Source organism: Zosterops lateralis, assembly GCF_965231275.1.
Source record: "Zosterops lateralis genome assembly, chromosome: 8".
Lineage (NCBI taxonomy): Eukaryota > Metazoa > Chordata > Aves > Passeriformes > Zosteropidae > Zosterops > Zosterops lateralis.
Genome location: NC_139768.1, coordinates 11917384 through 11940324, shown reverse-complemented (window position 1 = coordinate 11940324; position 22941 = coordinate 11917384). Strand labels below are relative to the sequence as shown.

At 37.6% G+C, this 22941-nt stretch overlaps 1 protein-coding gene across 5 annotated transcripts in view; it reads right to left on the bottom strand.

The window, feature by feature from the left end:
* The window catches only part of PCGF5 (polycomb group ring finger 5), a 65478-nt gene that overhangs the window by 10960 nt on the left and 31577 nt on the right, over positions 1 to 22941 (bottom strand). For 3 of the 5 annotated variants that reach the window (XM_083865886.1, XM_083865889.1, XM_083865887.1), the window contains 8 exons: positions 21592 to 21899; positions 12484 to 12580; positions 8557 to 8612; positions 8379 to 8438; positions 5067 to 5215; positions 3863 to 3961; positions 2731 to 2820; positions 776 to 835 (listed from right to left, as the gene is read on the bottom strand). In XM_083865886.1, the coding sequence (XP_083722012.1) occupies positions 776 to 835; positions 2731 to 2820; positions 3863 to 3961; positions 5067 to 5215; positions 8379 to 8438; positions 8557 to 8612; positions 12484 to 12580; positions 21592 to 21703 (723 nt within the window). In that variant the 5' untranslated portion in view covers positions 21704 to 21899. Of the gene's footprint in view, positions 1 to 775; positions 836 to 2730; positions 2821 to 3862; positions 3962 to 5066; positions 5216 to 8378; positions 8439 to 8556; positions 8613 to 12483; positions 12581 to 21591; positions 21900 to 22339; positions 22445 to 22941 lie in introns of those variants that run through there. The other 2 variants (XM_083865888.1, XM_083865890.1) reach the window with 2 other exon arrangements.

Below are 22941 nucleotides of genomic sequence, written 5' to 3'. Positions count from 1 at the left end.
AAAATCACAAAACTGTACAAATCAAATGCACTGTGCTGGGACAATTCTAATTATTGAAGGAAGCATGAGTGCAGTAGTTCACTTCCATCACTAGTGGGGAGTGACTCTCTACCACTAGCTCTAATCTAATTCTTAACTCATGACAAAAATAATATCCCAAAGTTGCAAAGTAACTTTTAGAAATCAGTTCAAATCAAAATTCTCAATGAGGAAACTGAAATACTGTTTCAAATAGTATTGGGAACCAGACTGAAACTTAGAAATCAGCTTCAGTTTGCAGGTTCTAGAGGTTTAGCTTCTAGAGATTATTCCATTTCTAATTTTAAAAATGAGAAAGGAACAGAGTTTAGGAACAGAGAACTTTTTTCACTCCATCAGGAAGGACATATGAATTCCCATGAAGAGATGAAACCAGTGTAGTCTCTTAATTCACACTTCATTTTTAATCCCTTGCCAGTGACTGCCCAATGCTGCCTAGTGAGAGGAATGAGATGGGAAGAGGTAGGTAATGCCTTGAGGCTGATATGGAGATCAACCTAGAGAATGATATCTCTCAAAAAAATCACAAACAAAAATTGCCCTAAGGCAAAGTAAGACAAACTCCTAAGTCCTTTGAATAAAGTTTGTGCTGCAGGAATGAAAATGCCCAGGCCTTACTCACAGAGTTTTAGCACTTTGTAGTGAGGAATTATAAAAACTCCACAAGTTAAATTACAATGGAGGTGCTGACAGGACCTTAATGACTGTAGTATGTACAGTCGTGAGTGCCTCTTACCTGATAGAAAGTGCCATCCTGTGAGCAGACTTGCGAAGATGAGCAGTTCTGACACCGAAACTGCGAAGGAGATGATTTTCTGATCAGATAAGAGGCATCCACAGCTGGACATACACATTTACCATTTAGTGATTGTTTTTTTTAATTTTTAAATGTAAAGGTTACAATCAATTTACTTATTTAAAACCAGGAAAGACTTATTTAATGAATAAATGGACATTTTTCTCTTTTCTTGTCTACCTCATGTAAGGTCCACAGCTATGCCAATGAAAGCTCATGGTCAATACCACCAGAGATGAAGATAATGGATTCACTTGATCTTCATTCAGAAGAGATTGTTAATTAATTACCATTAACAACTTCATTGAGGAAAACAAAATCATAGAAGCCTAGAAATTACTGGATTTGTTACCAGCACAATGAAATTTTTAGAGGTTTTAATCTTTGACTTCAGGGAAGTGATTTAAAACTACATGAAAGAGAAGATGAACACATACCTGGCTATGCCGTGTGCATATAAATACTCTTATCAACTTAACCAGGAGCTGCCAACTCTTGCATTCACTAAATGTTAAAAACTATAGTTCTGCGATTTTTGAAAATTTTTAGTGCAAATATTTTTTTATCAAGATCATAGTTACTGTTGCCTCCAATTTCATTACAGCTGCCAAAAGTCCATTTGTAGGCAAGGGCTGCAGGATGAAATGCCATGAAAAAATTCCATTATCGCTAAAACTGTTGCCTCAACACTTCTTAATAGTACAGCCAATGCAAACAAAAATACAAGATGGCAAATCAAACAAACATCCACTGGTTTCAAGGCAGTATTGGAAAAAATTCTACTTCAAGCTCCCTTACTCACACAATATTGGGGTTTCAGCAATCACGAAATTTCAGTGCAATATTACTTTCAAATTTATCAAATGCTTGCCTATATACATTGACTTCTCTAATTCCTATCAAAATCTATCCTTCCCCCTCCAGCTTCAGATTAAGGTAAAACTTTAGGAAACTTGTGAATTGTTAACTCTACAGTGTGCTTAATCCTCTGTCTTCTCTGTGTGTGCCCCAGTGGTTTTTATTCTGAGCACTAGGAAGCTTCAAACAAAAAAAGAACAGAAGAAGTTTGGAATTTTCTTCAGATCAGTATATTAAGGTATGTTAAATGCTTAACCTTAGCTGCACTCCAATTTAGCCTCCACCAGTAATAATAGACAAACTTGCATATACTACAAAGCAATAAAGAGTGAAGACCAATCAACAGGCACACACAAACAAATGCGTAAAAGAAAGAGAAGGAAAGGGGATATTGACTTCTAACCAAAAAAATTAAATATACAAGGCAATACTAAACCAAACTGAACATCAGTCCTGAAAAAGAAGTTTTTTAAAAAGTTAAATACTGCTATTCTAAAATATATACATGCAGCAAGGAAAACCTATCTGGCTGTTATCTGAATGTTATTGTTATACAGCATATCCAAAAAAGAATAGATGTAGTATTAACAGAAACAGTAATAAAACAATTAGATTTCACCAGTAATTTTTCAGTGTCACTTTCAATTTATTGACTGAATAAAACAGGTTCTTACTGAAAAACTGCTGGATGCAGATTCCCCAACTATTGCAACTCAAAAGGTCACCAAAAGCAAAATTGCTGAGAAAGAACAAGGGCTTGGATTTTCAGTTACTTGGTTTAAAACTCTGAGCAGAACTTCCATGTACACATCGTATATCCGCTATTTTCACGTTTCAAAATCTACACAATATATGTGCTGCAGGGTTTCACCCACAGGGTTTTACATAAGAAATTCAGAAGACATGCAGAAGGCATTTTTAAATAGGGGTTTTTTTAAGGGTCATAGATTATATTCGGGCCTAAGATGTGAAAGCATGTATAGTCTCTATAATAAATATACCAAAACATCATTTATCAATAATGTAACAGCATTTACGTTTTCGCCTCTTAGTCTCCATCTTGTCATATAGATGAATTCCATAGTATGATCCTTCCCCATGATTTCTCCATTGCATAGTACATCCAGCTTAAAATATAACAGAACAAACAGTAAGACAAAGGGATGCAAAATTTTAATGTCTAAATGAACTGCTAAGTGAATCTTCAGAGTTAATCCCACCACTCCTACCACTATACAACAATTCCATCAGACACGGATATCAAACCTGGATGAATACAGAGAGCTGACAATATGCTATTTTGTACACTGGTATTCTACCGGTATTTTTTAACTTTTGTGTTTTTATTTGAAGTGTGGACAGAAGGAAGTCTGCTACTGAGGTATGAAATCACCAGTAGACAAACATTCCCTATATTTAGCTACACTACACAGTATCTGTTTGAAGAGAAAGCATTGTGCTGTATTTTGAAGGCCACCTTGCTATGCCAGTGCTCTTTCAAATCCAAAGATATAAACCAGAAGTACAGTAATTTTCATTTAAAAAATAGATTGTAAAATAACTTTTAAAAATTAGTTTAAAAATAACTATAAATTACAAGAAAAATGCACTTCAAAGTGTACAGACATTCCTTAACTGAAAGCAAAAGATGGAGAAAAACAATGGTATCAGTGTGAAAAATGTCTGAACTGTATTATAGCATCTTACTGCTGCCTGCCACTGCAAATCTTTGACAATATTTTCATTACTAGAGTTATAATGTTTTCTGGGTTTTAGACCAGAAAAAGTAAAAATTTGGAAGTAAGCAGATTCTTTGTAACACAAGCCATTAAGGTACCAGACAGATTAAAAACCAAATGACACCAAAAAGGTGGTCAGCATGTCATGGCACTGTGACAAACTCCTGTGTATAGTTATAACCTGCGCACCAAACCTAACTCAGCCCCACCCTGACCAAAGCTGGGAGATGCTGCTGGTGCTAAAGGCAGCCTGCCCTTCATGTAGCCTTTGGCTTCTGTAAGAGAACAGACTGAAGCAATAATCTGTGCTTCATTCTAAATTCCTGTATCCCTGGAAAGAGGGAAAGCAGGTTCAAACATGATTAAATGTCATAGAAATGTATTATGTTGCAGGGAAATAAAAATACAAACATCTTTCTTTCAAATGTACCTCATAGGAACTTGGAAGTTTTAATTTTAAGCTGAGAAACTTTTTGATAGTTCCCACGGTCACTCGAGTAGAACAGCGGATAAATTTCTTCATTAAGCCCTAAAGCAACAGCAACAAATCAGAAAAAACATGTTAGAAATTCTGGACAATGTGAGCAATCTTTAGTGCAAGAACAGCTGTAACGGATAATTTTTTCAACCAGTGACAAATTTTACTGCACTCTTTTCTAATTCATAATGACACCATAGGTTCATTGTTATTCACTTGTTTTCAAAATTTAAAATATGATAAACAAGTTCATTTGACCCATCTCTGGTTCTAAAGATATTTCTAGAAGATACAGAGGGGAGGAAAGAAAAAACACCAAAACCAGCTACCACCAAAACCAGCAAAACCCCCAGAAGAACTTAAATAATCTATGTGTTTGTGTTAGTAATGCTGGGGAGCAAACAAATGTTGCATTTCTTCTAAGTGTTAAGAATCTCCAAAGTTACACATGTAACAACACACAGAAAATACAAGTAGTTTTATTAGAAAAGTTCTTAAATATATTTTTCTTTTTATACTTCTATTTTTAATTTAATAAAACATTCTTAAAATCTAAGGTGATTTCCAAAGACTTTCTTCTAGGCTCAGTATGTTAGGTAATCCCCTTCAGGAACAGAAACTAAATATCCCTAATTCTTAAAACAGCAATTGGCAGGTATTACTCTACACATTTTGCAGACTGAAGTGATCTCCCCAAGGCCACAGACAACACATCAGAGGCAGAATCAGGTTTACAGCTCAGAAGATCTGGATCCCAGTCATTCAGGACACCACATATTTGATAAGCAGATTCATCCTGGCATGCTAAGACAGTAATCCTAAAGGTATGGGGCAGCTCACCTACAGCTTTATAAATACCTCTGTGGTGTGCTGTAATCTATTGTGTAATGCAGTTATATACTATAAAAGTTGTATACTACAAAACTATAATACACAAAAAAATTGCACCATCACAGATGGCTTTCTGTATAGAACTGCATGTTTCACAAAATTCCAAAGATGCAGTGAAATGCCTCAAAGGGAAGGACTAAATAAGTGTTGAAATGGGAACAGGTCACTACATTAAGGTTTATTTTTAATGGTTATAAAATGCTTTGGTTCCTATAAGATGCTATTCTGTCATCAATAACTACAGCACAGCTGGTTTGCTACTCACTTTGACGACATTATCTCCTGACTGCCCATTGTTGCGTAAACAGTCGAGGCAGATTGCAATCTGTGGGTCACTCCTGTGATAGTCTTTATCTTCTTCATTTTCATCACACTCCTCATCTACTTTGGGTTTATCAGCTTTTGGACTTTCATCTGTAAGATATGAAGATCATATTATTTAAGTACAAAGTAATTAAGAATCACTTATTTAAGGAAATATGGCATTTCTATGAGCCATAATTACTCTTCACTTTAACTAAACAATTTTAATTCAGTACATTCTTAAACTGATCAATTTAAAAACCTCAAACAAATTTTTACTACTGAGATTTTAATGCAATATGCAAGCAACAGATTTCTGTGGAAGAGAAAATAATTAATTGATGGACTATATTGGATATGGTTGCCTACTTCTGATGTGTCCAATAATTCAAACCCTGCAACTGTGCATGCATCACAATCACTCAGACATATAAACCTAGTGTATAGTGTGACAGTTCAGTGGCAAAAATAATGTTTTTAAATAAAAAGTGGCATATCTAATCCCAACACTTACATATCAAAGTAACATGGCTAATGAATTAATATTAACGGTCACAATAATCCAGTGAAGACAAGTTCCTGTAATGTAATCACAAGGTAAACAAAACCTTAGGTTTCATCCCCTTTTGACCAGATCTTAGTAGGTCACTCTAAGAACTCCAGGTGTTTCTCTCCAGAAGAATTTTACAACTAAATAGCCATATATTTATTTATCCCCCCTCAAAAAGAAAAAATGTATGAAAAGAGGAAAGGTCTGTGTATTTTTTAGCAGAGCTTATACAAACTACATAATCACATACAATATGTGTATGTGATTCTTTCTTTCACTCTGCTGTTAACAGCTTCTATTGGTTCCTGGTTTAAAATTCTAACTCTTTGGAAAAAGTACCATATTGTATAGTTTAGAAAGGTTTAACAAAGTTGAGCACTCAAATGCTAAGACCAGCAAGTACATCTAGATAAGGCTGCAATGTACGTAAATAATAACCACAAAATGGAGTAAATTTTACAGGTTTAAGAGTACACTATACAATAATCTTATTGTATACATTTGGGTTTTTTTCTGTATCCCTAACTTACTTATTTTGATTTAAAACACAGGCTGCTCTCTGTTGGAATAAACCGTTATCACAACTAACTTGAATAAGCTGCTTTCATGTTTTAAAAAACCTTTCAGATCAAGTTCTGCTTTCCTACACTTAACAGACTTCAAAAGGAATTTAGAAGAGTCCAGATGAGAAAATAGAATGTAAACTTCAATAAACAGCAAGCCATGACTGAGTTTCTTGACACAGTAATTAGATGCCTTTGTTCAGTTTACATATTCAAGATGAGTTTTAAACTATATTAATTACTTTTCTCTCTTACAGTTTGTACGTTTTCAGTAATTATAAAGGATTTATTCCCAAGTCCCTATTAGTTATTGACACATTTAGTTGAATGTGTATCATACATACATTTTGTTCCTATCATCTTCCTACTGAGAATTTACAGTATCAAATGACAGATTTTTTTTTTTTTTTTTTTTTTTTTTTTTTTAAGTCCAGGAAACAAACTCTTAATCAAGCAGGTGTAGTCCACCTGTCACAAGCATTTGTTCACTTCAGGCTGGAGAGTACCAATGAATATTTCTTCTGTGTACCATGGTATTTCATCATTCATCAATTCTTTCTGGAAACCACTCTCCTACAGGAGTCACCAATGCCTGAGATATGCTTTATTGTTTAGGGTTTTTTCCTTCCGGCATGTGCAAATTTCAAGTCCTGGGATTTTTTTATAGCTCTTATATGCTTAGGTTAGGAACCATGTGGCACAGGATAAAACAGACAGACTCTCAAACTACAGTGACAACCTGATTGCAGGGCATGGTATTGACAACTGAAATGGTCTCTTCTAAATGAAATTATTCTCAGCAAATAATTTCTTCCCAGGCAAGATTCTAAATGCTTGTTTATGGCAGAAAATATCTTAAGTGCTCATAATTTGTCCCAATGAGTTGTCATGACTTTCAAACGGTTTGTAGAAACAAAGTTCCATAGCCCCAGGCAACTACTAATGGAGTTAGATACATCTGTAGCTACTCAAAAGTATAACTTGTGAGTTAGAGCATTTCTCTCATTCACAGAACAATCCAAGCTCTCACTTACTAACTCATCTCCATTAGGTTTATCATTAAATTAGGAGGGGAAGGTAAGAACCAGAAGAGTAAGTTGGTCAAAAGTAGGTCACATTCTACAAATTGCAAATTATCTGTTAATTCTTTCTATGTATTTAGCAGAAGACCATTTTCTAAACAGTTAAGAAATGCCTATATCTCACAAAAATATTTTCTAAGTATTTTTAAAACTGAACAGGTGTACTACAAGGTGTACTGTGGTAAACTAAAATAATTTCATCTAAACTGTTCTGCAGTGCCTAATTTTTTTATATAATAGAGAAAATAACATTGTCCTTTACAATGGTTGCCAAATGCAAACCAACAAAACTTGTGAGAAAGAAAATGAAATGTTAGAAGTTAAAAAGAAGACATTATAAAGAAATAAATGCAGAAGAATATTATGTTTACTTGACAGTTACTCTTTACTGAAAATAACTATTTTTTAACTTAGCAGAGCCTTTCAAAAGTTCTTTAAAATCAAATCAAATAGGCTATGGTATTAAAAACTTGATGTCAAATTAAAAAGGCATAAAACCAGCTGGGTGTAGTTCTCACTTAGCACCTCAATACTGAGTTTCAAAGTTCATGGGTCAACTACAAAAAATGAAAGAAAACAAACAAACAAACAAACAAACACCCCAAAAACTGAAACGAAAAAGAAACAAACAAACAAAAAAGCATTGTGGAATCTATATAAAACAATTATTTAGCATGTGTGGAAAACTGTTTTACTACTTGTCATAGCTAATTCTTGACAACCTCCTACTTAACAGATGGTCAAATTTGGTAACAGAAAGTAATTTGTAAAAACTCTGTAAAAAAATTCTGTCGTGCTCTATTAAGAAAATTAAGAATTCAGCTGGACAATTGTGAGAGTGTTGCAAGTGAGAGCCAAGGGTAATGCAAATAAAAATAATGGTAAACCAGCTAGAGTTTGTTAACCAATTGATAGATAAGCAAGAGTATGTGAAGGCCCATACATTTGCACAGATTTGCTACAAGTTTCTGTAGTATCTCTGAATTCAGTAAAAACAAAATGTACTTGTGTGATGAAGAAACTGGTCTTAATAAGCAGTGTTACTTAACACACAGATGAGAGAAGGAAAAAATCATCACCTTGTCCATTTTCTTGAGGTTTGTTTTTCTTCCAAAATTCGATCTCTCGCTGCAGTTCCTCTAGTTAACATCAAAGAACAGTAATGTAAATTTTTAAATCAATACAGGTATATAATTAGAAATATCCATATTCCCTCCACCAACCCAAACAGTTCCCAAAACCAGATGAGAAACTTACGTTCTCGAAGTCCAGGCACCAACTTAAATATAATTTCCTCTAAGGTGTTATCCAGCCTTTCAGAGGGAAAAAATACATTTCACTTTAAATGGAAACTAGCATTTCAAGTATTTTTAGTGTTTAAATAACAAAAAGTTTTGAAAAATAAAATGAGTTGCATTTTTCTGGTAAATAATAAATCCTGTTAAAGTGAACTGATTTTAGCTTGAGAGACAACATGCATTAAAGCTCATCCCAAATTATATTACCTCCTAAATGGATTTATCATAGAAATAATGATGGAATTTATTTTTTAATGTATAAAAATAAGAATGTAACAAAAAAAAGAAAAAATTATACTCTAAAATTTTTATTTTTTTAGTTTGTATTACATGCAAACAATAGTGTTATTAGAAGAAACAGACTGGAAAAGTAGTATCCAATTTTAAGGTCTAGCTCATGAGTAGTAAGCATGAAAATTATAAACTCCACTATCATATTATCCTTCAGCTTCCTCTGGCTTTCATTCTGTTTCCTCTTCCTTCCTCTCCTTTGCTCTTTATGTTCTTTCATGTCAACAGAAACTCCCATTGCCCACAGCCTAAACAAAAACTCACGACAAAATAAAATGCTAATAAGAGAAACTAAGTACCTTGACATTCAGTAAGAATCTGGCATATTTTAAATTACCTTGTTTTTTCATCTCAACAACAATATATTTCTTTACATATGTATTTGCAAATACATGTGTATACAGAGTATTAATAATACAGTATAGGTCTGTTAAAAAAAACCCTAGATGTTCTCTCATTTGTTCACCAACAGTTATAAAGCAGGAGTAAGATTAAATGTTATTGTTAAGGAATGTCTACAATCCATATAAATTGATAACAATTACCTTAAAATAAATATATGAGTGTTAAAGGTTCTCCTCACAGAATTTTTACTTGTACTTCAAAGTTTACAATTAGACCCATTACCCAGCCATCAAGTTTTAGAGAGAGTTCTAGAGACTAGATCCCTGTGGTATCCATCAGTAGATACAGTCATACCATAGGAATATTCATGTTTCAGCTACAATCCATTTTTAACTGCTTCTTCTTAAGTGGACAACAATCCCAACAACAAAAATTCAGCAAATGAAACATACCTCCCCATAAAACAAAGCAGCACAGAGAACACTTTCTCACTGATAAGAAGGAAATTAAAACTGTAGGATGTCTGATAGATTTGATCTTGATTGATCAAATTGCTTGCTTGATTTCTGATAGATGATAATGTATCTTGTAGCCTCCTCTGTCAGTGTCTAAGGTAACTACATGGTACTGCTTTCTATGAGGTTCCCACAGCAGAGCACTGGGAACTTGGGAACATGGATTAGAAATGGAATTCATTTCACACTGTAAGAAAGCTCCAACCTTCATAATTTACTCATTAAAAGAAATTAAATAAGGGCTTCAAAAGAGAACATCACTACCTTAATTAAAAATCCCTCTGTTCTTCAGGATGGTATAATACATGCTGGTTTTCTTTCATTTATTTTTGAAAATTCCCATTTAGCACTTTCTAATTTACTTTCAATGGCCCAAAACAAAAGTCACTGGTAATGCTAAAATAGCAAAAAACTCCAGTATACTTTCCAAATTTACAATGCTAGAAGAAAGAAGTGGCTTCCCATCCTACTCAATGACTTAATTTTCTTCCAAAAACTAAACAAAACAATCTTCTTTCTTTATAGAGGATAAATACTAATCAATACTCTGAAAAGGGGCAGAAAAAAGGAGTCCTATCTGATCTTTAAATGCAGGGAAACTAACGCTTTAGGGAAAAATTAAACTATTACAAGAGTCTCAATTTCAGATGCATCTTTCAGTGTTCCCATAATCCACACAGTGCTGACATAAAGATTTCTATTTTCATGACTCACATCAAACTCATGCCAAAATGAAACTACCTGAAAAAGGTGGTCTCAGTGATTTACTATGATACTTCCTGTTAATGCTGAAACAAAAACTTTAATATTTTAGACACACCTCTTTCTATTCCCACAGCTTCCAACCATCTTCCAAATCTCCAAATCAGAACATACAGAAAGAAGAACCAAGCATTTCTGTCAGCTTAGTATAGTTCCTTTTTTCACCTCTTCTTTAATACTGAATGAGTTACACGATCAACACTCTCTGCTAATTATCAGCAAATGTGAACCAAACTAAGACTATTGCTCAGGAAAACTTGCATGCACTGGAGTACGCCAGCAAGAGGAAAAGAAGTCTGCCTTCACAGCATTATCAACACAGACCCTACTGGGTACTAATAATGTAGAATTCTGCTAAATCAGTAAAAGGAATTATTAAAATTTAACACTCTTCCTATATTTTCATTTTAGAGCTCGGTGTTGAATTTCAGACTTAGTCTTGTAGTTACAACAGACCCTAAGTGCTGCCAACTAAGAGATACATGCAAAAAGCTCACATAGTTATGAAGTTACTCAGAACTGAGTTTAGAAGTAGTTTATAAAGCTTATCTGAGAGATCTTAGTTAAAACGACTAAGTGGTGTTCAACACCATCTCTCAGAAAATGACTGCATTCTTCAGCAATGATGGGGCTGATCTCCATGGCCAGAGTGTAAGACTTGTATTAAGTTATGCAGGCAACAACCTGGAAAGATTATCCCACTACACAGCTCACGTGCTCTTCTGAATATTAGTTCAGCAAATATTTAAAGTTGGTTCATAAAATACAACCAGGAAACTACTAACTATATGCAGTTTCTTGGCAAAGAGACCAAATGACTCTAAAAGGAATTTCAGGAAAAAATTGCATAGAAAATAGCTCTTCCCACTCTTGTGCTCTCAACTTTCCTCACCCATGTATAATTTCCCGCTCAAAGCACAGTATTTGTTTACTAAACATCGACTACATCTTTCAGAAAATGCATTTTTCATCTCATATGAAGTGGTCCTTTCAGAGTAAAATAAATATTTCTAAAAGCTTTTGTTCTCAGCTTATTAGTAGCCTATAGCATATTCTGTTATGACTCACACAGCACCTCAAAAACTGACAGGAAATCAGAAAAATAATCCACATAAACCTACTCAGCCCCACCCTTCCAAAAAATATTCAGATGACAAAGACTTAGGCCAATAACACCCTTTACAGTTGCTGAATTCAATCTCTCTCAGTTATCCTCTTGGCACATAACTAAGCATGGGAATGGTTGTGCACACATGAACCAGTCAAAAATCAAAGCAATATAAGAAAAATTGTAACAAAACCATTGACATCAGGAAATTATACCAAGCCCAGTAAATTCCAGATGCAAATTTATATTTTTACATCGATGTAAGAATAAGTCCTCCTATGTTCACAGCAGTATTACAAAATCATAATAGTGGGATGGGGTGGAGGCAGTGTTGGGAGTGAGGGCAGGGACTGCCTTCATCACTCCAGGAAAACATGAAGTTCTTCCACTAATGATGACATTTTTTGATTTTTCTGTCTTATCGGATGTCTACAATCTTTGTTTAAGTATAACATCACTAAAAGTGAACCCAGAATTTCATGAAAAATAATTGTTTTTTAAAAAGGTGTGCTAATATAACATAAAAAAAAAACCCTCTAGAATTTAACTTCATTTAAAGAATAAAAGGTGCCTTGTTCATTTATTTGTTTAATAGAGATATTAAAATGGCTTTTTAAAAACTTGTACAATATAAGCACTATTTCTGTATCTTTCCCTTATGTTTCCTCCTTTTACTATATCCGAAAAATTAAATTTAGAATGTAGTGGGAGCTGAGAAAATGACAACCTATATGGCTTAGAACAGTTAATATATGCATTATACAAATAAGCAAAACAATTGTTTCCCTTTTAGGATAAAGACATTAAGATATTTTTGTTGTTCTTCTTCTTCCATTTTAGCAAATGTTGTAAAATAGATTCTTACCTTAACATTTCTAGTGGATTGGTCTCATGCACTTGGTTGCCACACCTGGGACAGTCATTGCTGTCTTCAAAGTGTTGAACAATACAAGTCTTACAAACTAAGACAAAGAAGAGAAAAAAAAAAAAAAAAGCAAAACTGCACTTAGACAAAATCTAAATAATATTGCTCGAGTGTGACCTAATGATACCTGGTAGCTACTTCATGCATCAGAAATAAAAGAGTATTGTTTTAAAGTAAATAATTATAATGTATCTTATTCCCTTCTTGTTCCTCAAAACCACAGTTAGTTTTGCTCCACTGAGACACCAAGGTCAGCAGCACGGGTTGGACAAGCACTCTTTTAAATTATCAGATATTTTTGCTACTTAGAGTTCCCCCAGTATCGTAACACACAAAGCCCATAGCCTGTTCCACCTTAGAGAACAGGTTCTCAGGTGTGTGCTGGGCCCACCATCACCTCAGCTGATCTGAAAATTACTTACACACATCACTTCTTTCAATAAGTATTCAAGCAACTAATGTTGCTTGCAGCTGAAAATACTGGTTTAAATACTTACTGTAAGAGAAAAGGTCACAGAAATTTTACACAGTTTTAGAGTGTTTCCTTTTTGACACAGTGCTTTTCAAAGCAACGACAGAATGTACACTCAACATTTAATCTTATAATGAAAAATCAGGATCAGGACTATGGCAAGTATCAATAAACCCAAACCAACAACATGAATTTAAAAACCAATCAACTGAAAGTAAACTAAACAAGGTGCTACACTACTGTTGCTTCCAAATGATTAATTACAGACTGTAGATTTTAATGTCATTAATAATGGAAGTCAAGCTGATGAGAAAAAATACGCCTGTTATTATTACTGCACAACAATGTTCTGGATGACAATAAACTCTACCCTCTTATTATTAATTCACTGGTACTGAAATAAGAACTGCAAATTCATCACTAAATGGACTGAAAAAATAAATGGACTGCTGTGATTGCAATATGCTTTCTGCTGAAACATAGTAATTTTTTTCATCAATTACTTAAAGAAGTATGAACATCCCTAAACAAGTTAGTAAATCCCAATTATAAGACAACTCTAGGAATTTTGAACTTCCTTTAACAAACAAAGCCTGTATTTGTCTTTGCCTTAGAATGCTCAGAAGTGTTCTATCAAATCAGCTGAAGCTGATAATGCACACACATTAAACCTCCATGTAGGTGTTTCTATCCAATTGCTTTGAATCACTAACTTAAAGACATTAACTTCAGAGCCCAAGTTTCTCAAGGAATTGCAAAATAACTCTTCTGTCAGTTGAGTTTTTCAGCTGCAGCACCTGATAGTTATAATCCTGGTATCTATATTGTGCTGCATACACTGCTTCTGTCAGGAGGAAATGTGTGTTAGTGGTGGGTGGTGACAATACCGATGAACCACCAGGTTAAGAGTCATCAGCTGTCTCAGAAATGTCATTAGTTGGAAACCCCAGTTTAAAGAGTGTGGGGGGAAAAGGGCTGAGGAGCAAGTATGATGATGAAATTGTGAAGTCTAACAGATGTAAATTAGTCATTTGGAAATTCAGCTGAAAGTCACTGGGGTAAGTAATAAGAGTTTGGCTTCCTCTAGACCTCTTCTAACTTGACTTCATAGAAACTGAGCTTAAATATAACTCTTTTTCAATGGAGATTCATCTGCTAACTCCTATAATAAAGGAAGGCTTTTTTTTTTTTTTTTTTTTTGGTAAGCCTTCTGTCTGGTGTAAAGAGCAGCATCTCTTTGGAGTCCTTCTAGCCTGACATCAAGTTAAAATGATAAAGAATAAACAAAGTGGAAAAAACTGTATAAATGTAACTGGAACCGGTCAATATTAATTTTGGAATTGATAAGCTCAACCCCTAACCCTCTCTTATTTGGAAAATGTCCCAGCTGGATGAGGCTCTGAGCAACCTGAACTAGTGGAGGGTATCCCTGCCCATGGGAGAAGGGTCAGAACTTACTAAGGGTCAGTTCCAGCCTAAACTATTCTACAAAATTTTTTTTTGCATCAGAGACTCAGAGAATTAGCACAAAAATTCTTCAAAAGGAGAAGAGGTTTTGTATCAATACCAGAGTGAATTGGTTTCTTTTCTGTAAGCAATAGAATTATCTTCCTTCTGAAAGAACTTCCTTGGATTTTGGGAAAATTAAATATTTCTGAAATTCTTAAGAGAATTTCATTCTCTTTCCTTGCTCTCAGAATTTCGGCTCCACTCATGTCAGAGAAGTTTTTGAAGCCTGTGATTTACCAACAGGAATATAAGGGTAAAAATAATATATAAATTCTAGCATGCAAGAATAATGAATTGATACATGATACACCTAGTGAGATCATCAACCAGTATTTTCCTGTATGATAGGTATAATTGTCCTTTGTTACTCTCAATGTAAAACACTGAACATTTTTCAAAGCCTATCTCTTTGCATTTTCAGAAAATGGGATAAAATCTAAATATTGGGTGAAAAAGGTAGGCAAAAAGGGAATCTTAAACACAATTAAATGACAAATACAGTTAATTCAGCACCTTAAGGAAAAAAAAACAAACTCTGAACCAAAACCCTTTAAGGCTTCCAGTACAGATTAACAAAATAATATGGTTTGATTTGCTTTACTATAGGTCATGGTAGGGCAGCAAACAGGCAAAAGAAAACACAAATGTACAGTTTACAGAATTTTGAGGTATATGCTACACATGCCAGTGAAACGAGAACCTGAATTTCATAGTTGTACAATGACACTTCAGATGAGACACAATAAAAGTCAAACTCACGTAAGATGACTTTCTACAGCTGATAAAAGTACTTGTGTGACATATGCTAATTGGCTGGCAACCAAAACAATACTGTCTTCCAGTACAGAGATATCTGGTTCACACATTCTTTCAGATCTTTGTAATCAGATCAAAAACACAGATACAAGTGCCAAGACTGTGCTGGTATGTAACAAACAAACAAAAGTACATATCTTATTAATATCTACATACATATGTATCCCTCCAGGTTACTGTTTAAATGTTGATTAATGAGGTACCTAAATAAAACTTCATATAGCATTTTTTTAAATAAAGTATTCTACAAGATAAAGTTTAATTAGTTAATTGTGGTACAAATTCTTTGTCAAACCTCATCCTTTGAATTCTTCCAAGTATCTCCTCTCTCCAAGTTAATCACTCTGATTTCAGTGAGCAAAGGAAGGGCACAGAACATGCACAGCTAGTGGAACATCAAACCCATTCATTGATGGCACAGAGGTGTAACAAGTCATTTGGTATGTTTACTGAAGTATTTAACTATCTACCCTTAGTCTGCTTTAAAAGCACTTACTTTTAGGGAAAGCATTTGCTTAGAAACAGGACAGAAAACTTCAATTCACTTAACCACCCTCTTCAGAAACCAAAGTGGGACTACTCCTTCCTTAATTACAATTACCAGACACAGTCACAATGGATGCTCTTCTGTTAAAAGGGAGAGAGAATTTCAGCATGTGATAACCAAAAAAGACTTTTTCTGTTGAAAACTATTTAAAAATAACATTTAGGCCCTGCTACATGCCATTGACTCAAGTTTCTGCAGGAGAAGGAGTCTGAAGGCACCTCAGCTTGCTTGTCTGAGGGTGAGAAATTTTACTGCAGTGAAGTTTTTTGGGATCTTCTGTTGACAGCAGAGTTTTTTAGCAAAATCTGAAAACCGCTCCAGTTGAAAGATTATTTGATATTGAAAATTATATCTCTGGTAAATTTCCTGCAGGGAAGGATATTTCTGAAAATTCCTAGACTGCCTTGTTTGGCAATTTCTTAACACAAATATTAATGTACCTTTTGATCTCCTGTTCATAAACAGGGAAAAGCTGGTGATGAAAACAACCACAGAGAGCAGATTGCCTTGAGGTGAGTTGAGGGCCCTGAGGAATGATACACACTTAAACAGCACAGTTGGGACTCTGAAATTCAGGGGATGGGACTTCAACTTGTTTAAGCAACCACTCATCAGATTTCCCAAGGAGACTATCATTGGAAAGAGACTTAGGAGAGCTGGATGAGCTGCACAGTCCACTGTACGGGGAATTGTGTCAGAAGAACTGCTTAGTGCACAAGAATTGCACATGGTTCCTACTGAATGTGCAAAAGTAGATCATACTAGAAGTGGAAACAAGAATGGGAAACAAAAGGATATAAAATCACTACTCTGGCACTTAGAGACCAAAGTAGGAAAGCCAAGGCCCAGCCACAGCTAAACTTGATGAGAGACATAAAGGAATTGTGTAAGTATGGTAGTAGCTGAAGGAAGCTCAGACAAAACATGCCTGTTAATGAATGAGGGAAACAACTCAGGAATAGCTTATACAGAAAGGTTTGAAGTCCTCAGCATCTTTTGGCCTTGGTCTTCATGGGCAGCACTTGATCTCAGATCTCCCTGAACACCAGGTTGATTTGGGAAGGACAGGGATGATCAACAACCAAGGAGGAGCTGGTTAAAGCTTACTGAGAAAGACTGGATGTATTTAAATCTACAGGCCAGGTAGGATTCACTAAGATGAAAACATATCACCATAATCAGGGTGATTATGAGAGGTACCCGATGACTAGAAAAGGATAGTTGTGGCCACCTTTAATAAAGAGGGGAAGGATGACCAAGGGAAGTACAGCTGAACAGCCTCCTCTAGCTCACTGGGAGGGTGTCAGATTACATTATGCCCGTTGGAGTCAACTTCCAACTTTGTGAGGGACAAAAATGTAATCAGGAAGTGGAAATAGCAATTTGCCAAAAGCAAATCATGCTGTAGGCTGGCAGGTGATGCCATAAAAGCTTGTACCATTTGAACAGCAGTTACAGGAGTGATGGAGCCCATCTTCTTGGGAGTGGCAAATAGTATCACAAGGAGCAACGGTCACATGTTGACATTTGGCAGGGCATTCAGAAAACCTAGATAAAGCCTAGAAATGGTTATTAAGAGAGGCTGTGGAGAGTCTATGCTTATAAATTCAAATGTCAACTACACAGAGACATGGCTTGACCTGGTAGAGTGTTGGCAACTAACCTGCCTCCTGCATGAAGTTGGCCTAGACAACCTCCAGATGTCTGTTGAAGTTTTCAACCAACATTTCTACAGTTGTGTAAACAGTCTGTTATTTTTTAAGATACTAAAGAATGTTCTTGAGGAAAGTTTATTTTGCAAATTTTCTAAGTGCACACTGAACTAAACAATGGAGTGACTCAAGAGACAGCTGATGGGACATGCCCTTTAGCTCACATCCAGCCTGCTTCCATCAGTGGTTCTTAAACATCCTTGACAACTGTGTAACAGACTAGAAAAAAAGGTCTTGGTCCATAAGACAAAATCATTCTGTTGCAAGTAGCAAAAAGGAAATGAAGTACTGAATTTTCAGAATAAGTAATTCTGCAATAACATAACCATTTCCTCTCCAACAGAGATAGGAAAGTTTGCAGTTCTGAGGCCCAAAAGTTGCGCTTAGGTTTCCCAGTGAATAGCGGAGTTATCTGTCCAACATTTTCAAAAGCCCCATCAGAAACATCTCATATTGAAAAGGCACACATTTCTCAGAGCAGGACTTGATTTAATATTTTCCAGCAATACAGAATATGCAAATTAACTGCTAATTCCCTGCTTTGGTTACTACTGATGACTTTAGTTCCCCTACGATAACTGGAGAACATCTATGTCAATACATGCTTTTCATCTTGCCCAGAGTAATACATTGTACTCCCAGTATCTAATGGATTTATGCTGCTTCTTCAACCATTAATATCTGCAGATTTTGATCATTTGTACAACAATGTTTTCAATTATGGCAATTAGTAAGTACAAGACAAATACCAAAGGGTAGTTCAAATCATTGTATTCTGTAGTATCTGTTTGGACAATACTGAAGAATCATACCTGTATGGTATTATATCTTATATTTAAAAACTAAAATTTAAAAATATTAAATATTTTCTACAAGAGAACTTAACAGATTACCTTGCTGAATTCTGCCATTACCTTTTCCTTTGCAGACATAAGATTTGCATATCACCACTTTTTTCAAGTTTTTCATTTTCCTTTCCATCATTGTAAGCTTTGTATTTTGGCAACCGTAACTAGACTTTGCTTTAAAGTAACACCACTGTCTTTCCTGCATTTCTACTTAATGACCCAAACAGTGTGGCAGTTTTTTGGTGAGGAGACCTATGTAACTGTATGGCAGGTCACTAAAATTCATGTGTTCTAACCCAGGAACTAGGCAGTAACAGAGCTGGCTTGGTGAAGAGCTCACAAACTACAAAAAAAACAAAAGAAGCAGATGCTGCTGAAAAGAGAAAGCTCCTTCTGCCATTATTGTTTTGTAATAGGGGCAAAAGTAAATAAAAAATAAATTATATAAACAAAAAGATACCACAATAAAACCATTTTTTCTTAAATCCGATTTCTGATGTAACTATTTTCCCCTAACCTCAACCTTTTAGAAGCTACTAATGTTCATTAAACTTCAACCATAAAAAATTAGCTAATACCGGAATTTTTCCAGTTTCTTTAAAGAGAAAGATAATTTAATAATGTCTTTACCTCTCTCTAATAAATTTACCTCTGTTAAATACCTTAGTCTTTTCCTGATTCTTTGTCTCTATTTTCCCTCTGTGTCTGATAAAGGATGAAGATTCTCCTTAGCACTCCTTTTGTCAATAATATATTTATAGAAACATTTTTTATTGTCTATTATGGCAGTAGCCAGATTAAGTTCTGGATGGGTTTTAACCCTTCTAATTTTCTTTCTTCATAACTTCATTGTATCCTTGCATTCTTTCTGGGTTGACTGCCCCTTCTTCCAAATTTATAAACTACTTCTCTTACTAAGTTCCAGACAAGGCTTTCTGTACAGCCAAGCTGGTCTCCCTCCCTGGCAGCTCATCTTTCTACACATGGGGACAACCTGCTCCTGTGCCTTCAGGATTTTCTTCTTAAAGTGCATACAGCTTTCCTGGACTCTTTTGCCCTTCAGGACTCTCTCCCAAGGGACTCCATCAACCAGGCTCCAAAATCTGTCCTCCAGAAATTCAGGAAAGTGGTTCTGCTAAATGCCCTCCTTACTTTTTCAAGAATTGAAAACTATCTTTTTGTGTTGCTGTGCCCAAAGATGCCCTCTAACTGTCACATCACCCACCAGCCCTTCTCTGTTCACAAACAGCAGGTCTAGCAGAGCCTCACTCACCAACTATGTCAAGAAGTTATCCTCCACTCACTCCAGGAACCTCCTAGACTGTCTTTTCTCTGCTATTTCCAGTAGGCATCTGGTAAGTTGAAGTCTTCCTCTAGAACAAGTGACTAATGACTGTGAGACTACCCTCAGCTGCTCCTCAAATGTTTCATCTGCCTCTTCATTCTGGTTAGGTGATCTGTAACAGACTCATCATGGTCCGTGCCTTGTTGGCCATTCCCCCAGTTCTCACCCATGAATACTCAACTCTATCAATGCCATCACTGAATTCTAGACACTCAAATCACTCCCTAACGCATCATGCTACTTCACCAGTTCTCCTTCCTTGCCTATCCTTTCTGAAGAGTTTTAAAGCCATCCATTGCATCCCTCCAGTTGTGTGAGCTTGTGTTGGTCACTGTGCCATAGTTTTCCTGTTGTACAGTGGGTTCCGTTGTTTTAATTCCCTGTGTGCTTCATACAGTAGGGATGTAACACCAAATTGTAAAAATTAAGAGTGAAGACAATAACAACTGCAGGAACAACACTGCACAGAAATGACAGGAAATGCCAAGACAAGACTTATAACTGATACTTATTAAAGGTTTAAAAATGGGAAATCTACCAGAAGACATACAATTCCCCTTACTCCTCCTTTAGAAGACTTTAAATGTTATTTGGAAAGATGTAAAATTCTAAAGGAGGTCCAGTGAAACTACTGACTGTTCAGAAATAAATGTTAAAAAAACAAGCACGTAAATAAACTTGTGAAAGTAAGACAACAGAGTTTGACAGGCCCATTCATATGTTTAATATAATTCATACATGGCAATGTTTTAAATTTAGTAGGAGCAGAAGACAACTTGAACAACTTTTTCTGAGACAGTTTCATTGAAAGAGATCTACTCCCTAAGTAAATATTTTGCCACCTTTCCAGTATTTCTCTGCACTGTGCCATGGAACACATGAGAGAGATGTGTGCCAGTACTGACCAAACTAGTGTATCCATCATACACACTGCCAACAGACATATTAGTTTAAGTTTCAAGGACGATTATATTATCAAAAGACCACACCTGACCTAACAATCTCACCTGTGATCAGACAGGCCATGGTGATGTAAGTTTGGTGTTAGAGCCAGTACAATCACCACTAGCCTAGGGCAAACAAAAGGGTCTCTGCACCCTGCCAAGTGTCCAGCAGAGCTGACATACCCTCACAGAACGGGTCAGGTTGGAAGGGACCCCAGTGAGACATCTGGTCCAACCTCTCTGCTGAAGCAGGGTCATCCCAGAGCACATGGCGCAGAATTGCATCCAGACTGCTCCCGAATATCATCAGTGAGGGAGCCTCCACACCCTCTCTGGGCAATCTGCTCCAGTGCTTGGTCACTCACATAGTAAAGTTCCTCATGTTCAGGTGGAACTTCCTGTGCATCAGTTTCTGCCCATTGCCTCTTGTTCTATTGGTTGGCACCTCAAAGCAGAGCCAGGCTCCATCCTCTTGACACCCACCCTAGATTTACACACTTTAATGAGGTCTCCTCCCAGCCACCTCTTCTTGAGCCTTAACAGGCCCAACTCCCTCAGCCTTTCCTTGTAAGATAGGTTCTGCAAATCCTATATCAACTTAGTACTCTCTGCTGGACCTGCTCCAGGAGCTCTGCATCTCTCTTGTACTGAAGAGCACAGAACTGCATATAGTTCAAGATAACCCAGACTACAAACCAGTGTTTAGGAAACTCCAGAAGAGACTGGGTTAATTCAGAATAATTTATGTAAAAAATTCAGCAAACAAAAACAAGCACAGTGGCTATATTAAACACATTAACATTTCAAAAAAATATAATTTATGAAGGAGGGACTATTTTGCAAAGTACTACTTACAGGTATGGAGGCACTCGGTTACTGTAGTTGGCTTGATGAGATAGCCTTTACAGATATAGCAGGTGATATGAGGATTGAAATCTTTCACCAAGTGCTTCCTCTGAGTAGCCATTCGTGGAGCGGGAAATGCAGGCAGCGCTTGGGGCCAGAGAAGCAAGTCTGAGAGGCGTCGATGTCCACAGTTCACAAGAGCTGCGGCGCTGCTCCGTGCAGCTGGACTTCTCCAGGCATTTGATCTTAATTCCGCAGGTCTCACTGAGACACGGCTCGCAACTCCAGCTCCAGCGCCGGCCGAGTCATCTTCCTACCTGTAACACACGTGGAGAAAGAGAGCCATGTGAGCCCGGCCGGACAGCAGCGATGCCCCGGAGGACCGGCGTCGCCATGAACTTGGCAGGGCACGGGGCTGTCATTTACATAACAGCACGGCCGTGCGCCGGCAGCCGAGCCCCGAGGCCGCGCCCCCCGCCCCGCCGAGCTCCGGCCGCGGGCGGGACGGGCTCGGGGCGGCGGTGACAGGTGCAGGGGCCGCGGCCGGCCCGGCACAGCCCGGCACAGCACAGCACAGCCCCGCCGGGCCCGCAGGCCGCGCCGCGCCCCGCGGGGAGCAGCCCCCCCTCGCCCCGGCCCCGCGGCCGGAGAGGGCGGCACCGCCCGGCTCTGCCCCCGCTCGCTCGCCCCACTCCCGTTCCTCCCTCCCTTCCCGCACCTGCGGCGCCTCCCGCCCCCGCCGCGGCCCCGGCCGTACCTGGCGCAGCCCCGCGGCCTCGGGCGGGCGCCCGGCGAAAGAGAAAGGGAAACGCCGTGCGCGCCTCCCTCCCCCGCTGGGAGCGCTCCCTCCTCTCCTCTCCTCCCCTCCCCGGCGGGTGCCGCGGCCGGTCCCGGGGCGGGCGGGACGGGCGCGCAGGCGCTGCTCCCGGCCGAGCCCGCAGCGCCACAGCCCGCAGCGCCGCTCGGGGCTCGGCACGGCCCCGCTGGAGCTGCCCGCACGGCGCCGCACGGAGCCGCACGGAGCGGGGCGGCGGCGCCGCCGGCCCCAGGTGAGCGCAGCCAGGGCGCCCCCGGCTCACACACACCCGCCCGGCACCGCCGCCGCTGCTGAAAGAGAACTTCAGCTTCTGCCCCTGGAAGGGGGGAAGTTAAACCCATTTCTAAACACTAAACACTGCACGAAGTTAGCCCAAATCCCGTGAAAATACGTGTGCTTTCCTCTAATCGGGACCAACGGCTTAGCAGGAGTAAAAGCTGCCTCCCTGGCTCAGTGCATCTGCTTTTTAACCTCCCAGTCACAGAAGTCCATCATATTACCAGGTAATTATCCATACACTAATGCTCCCAGAATTTTCCAAT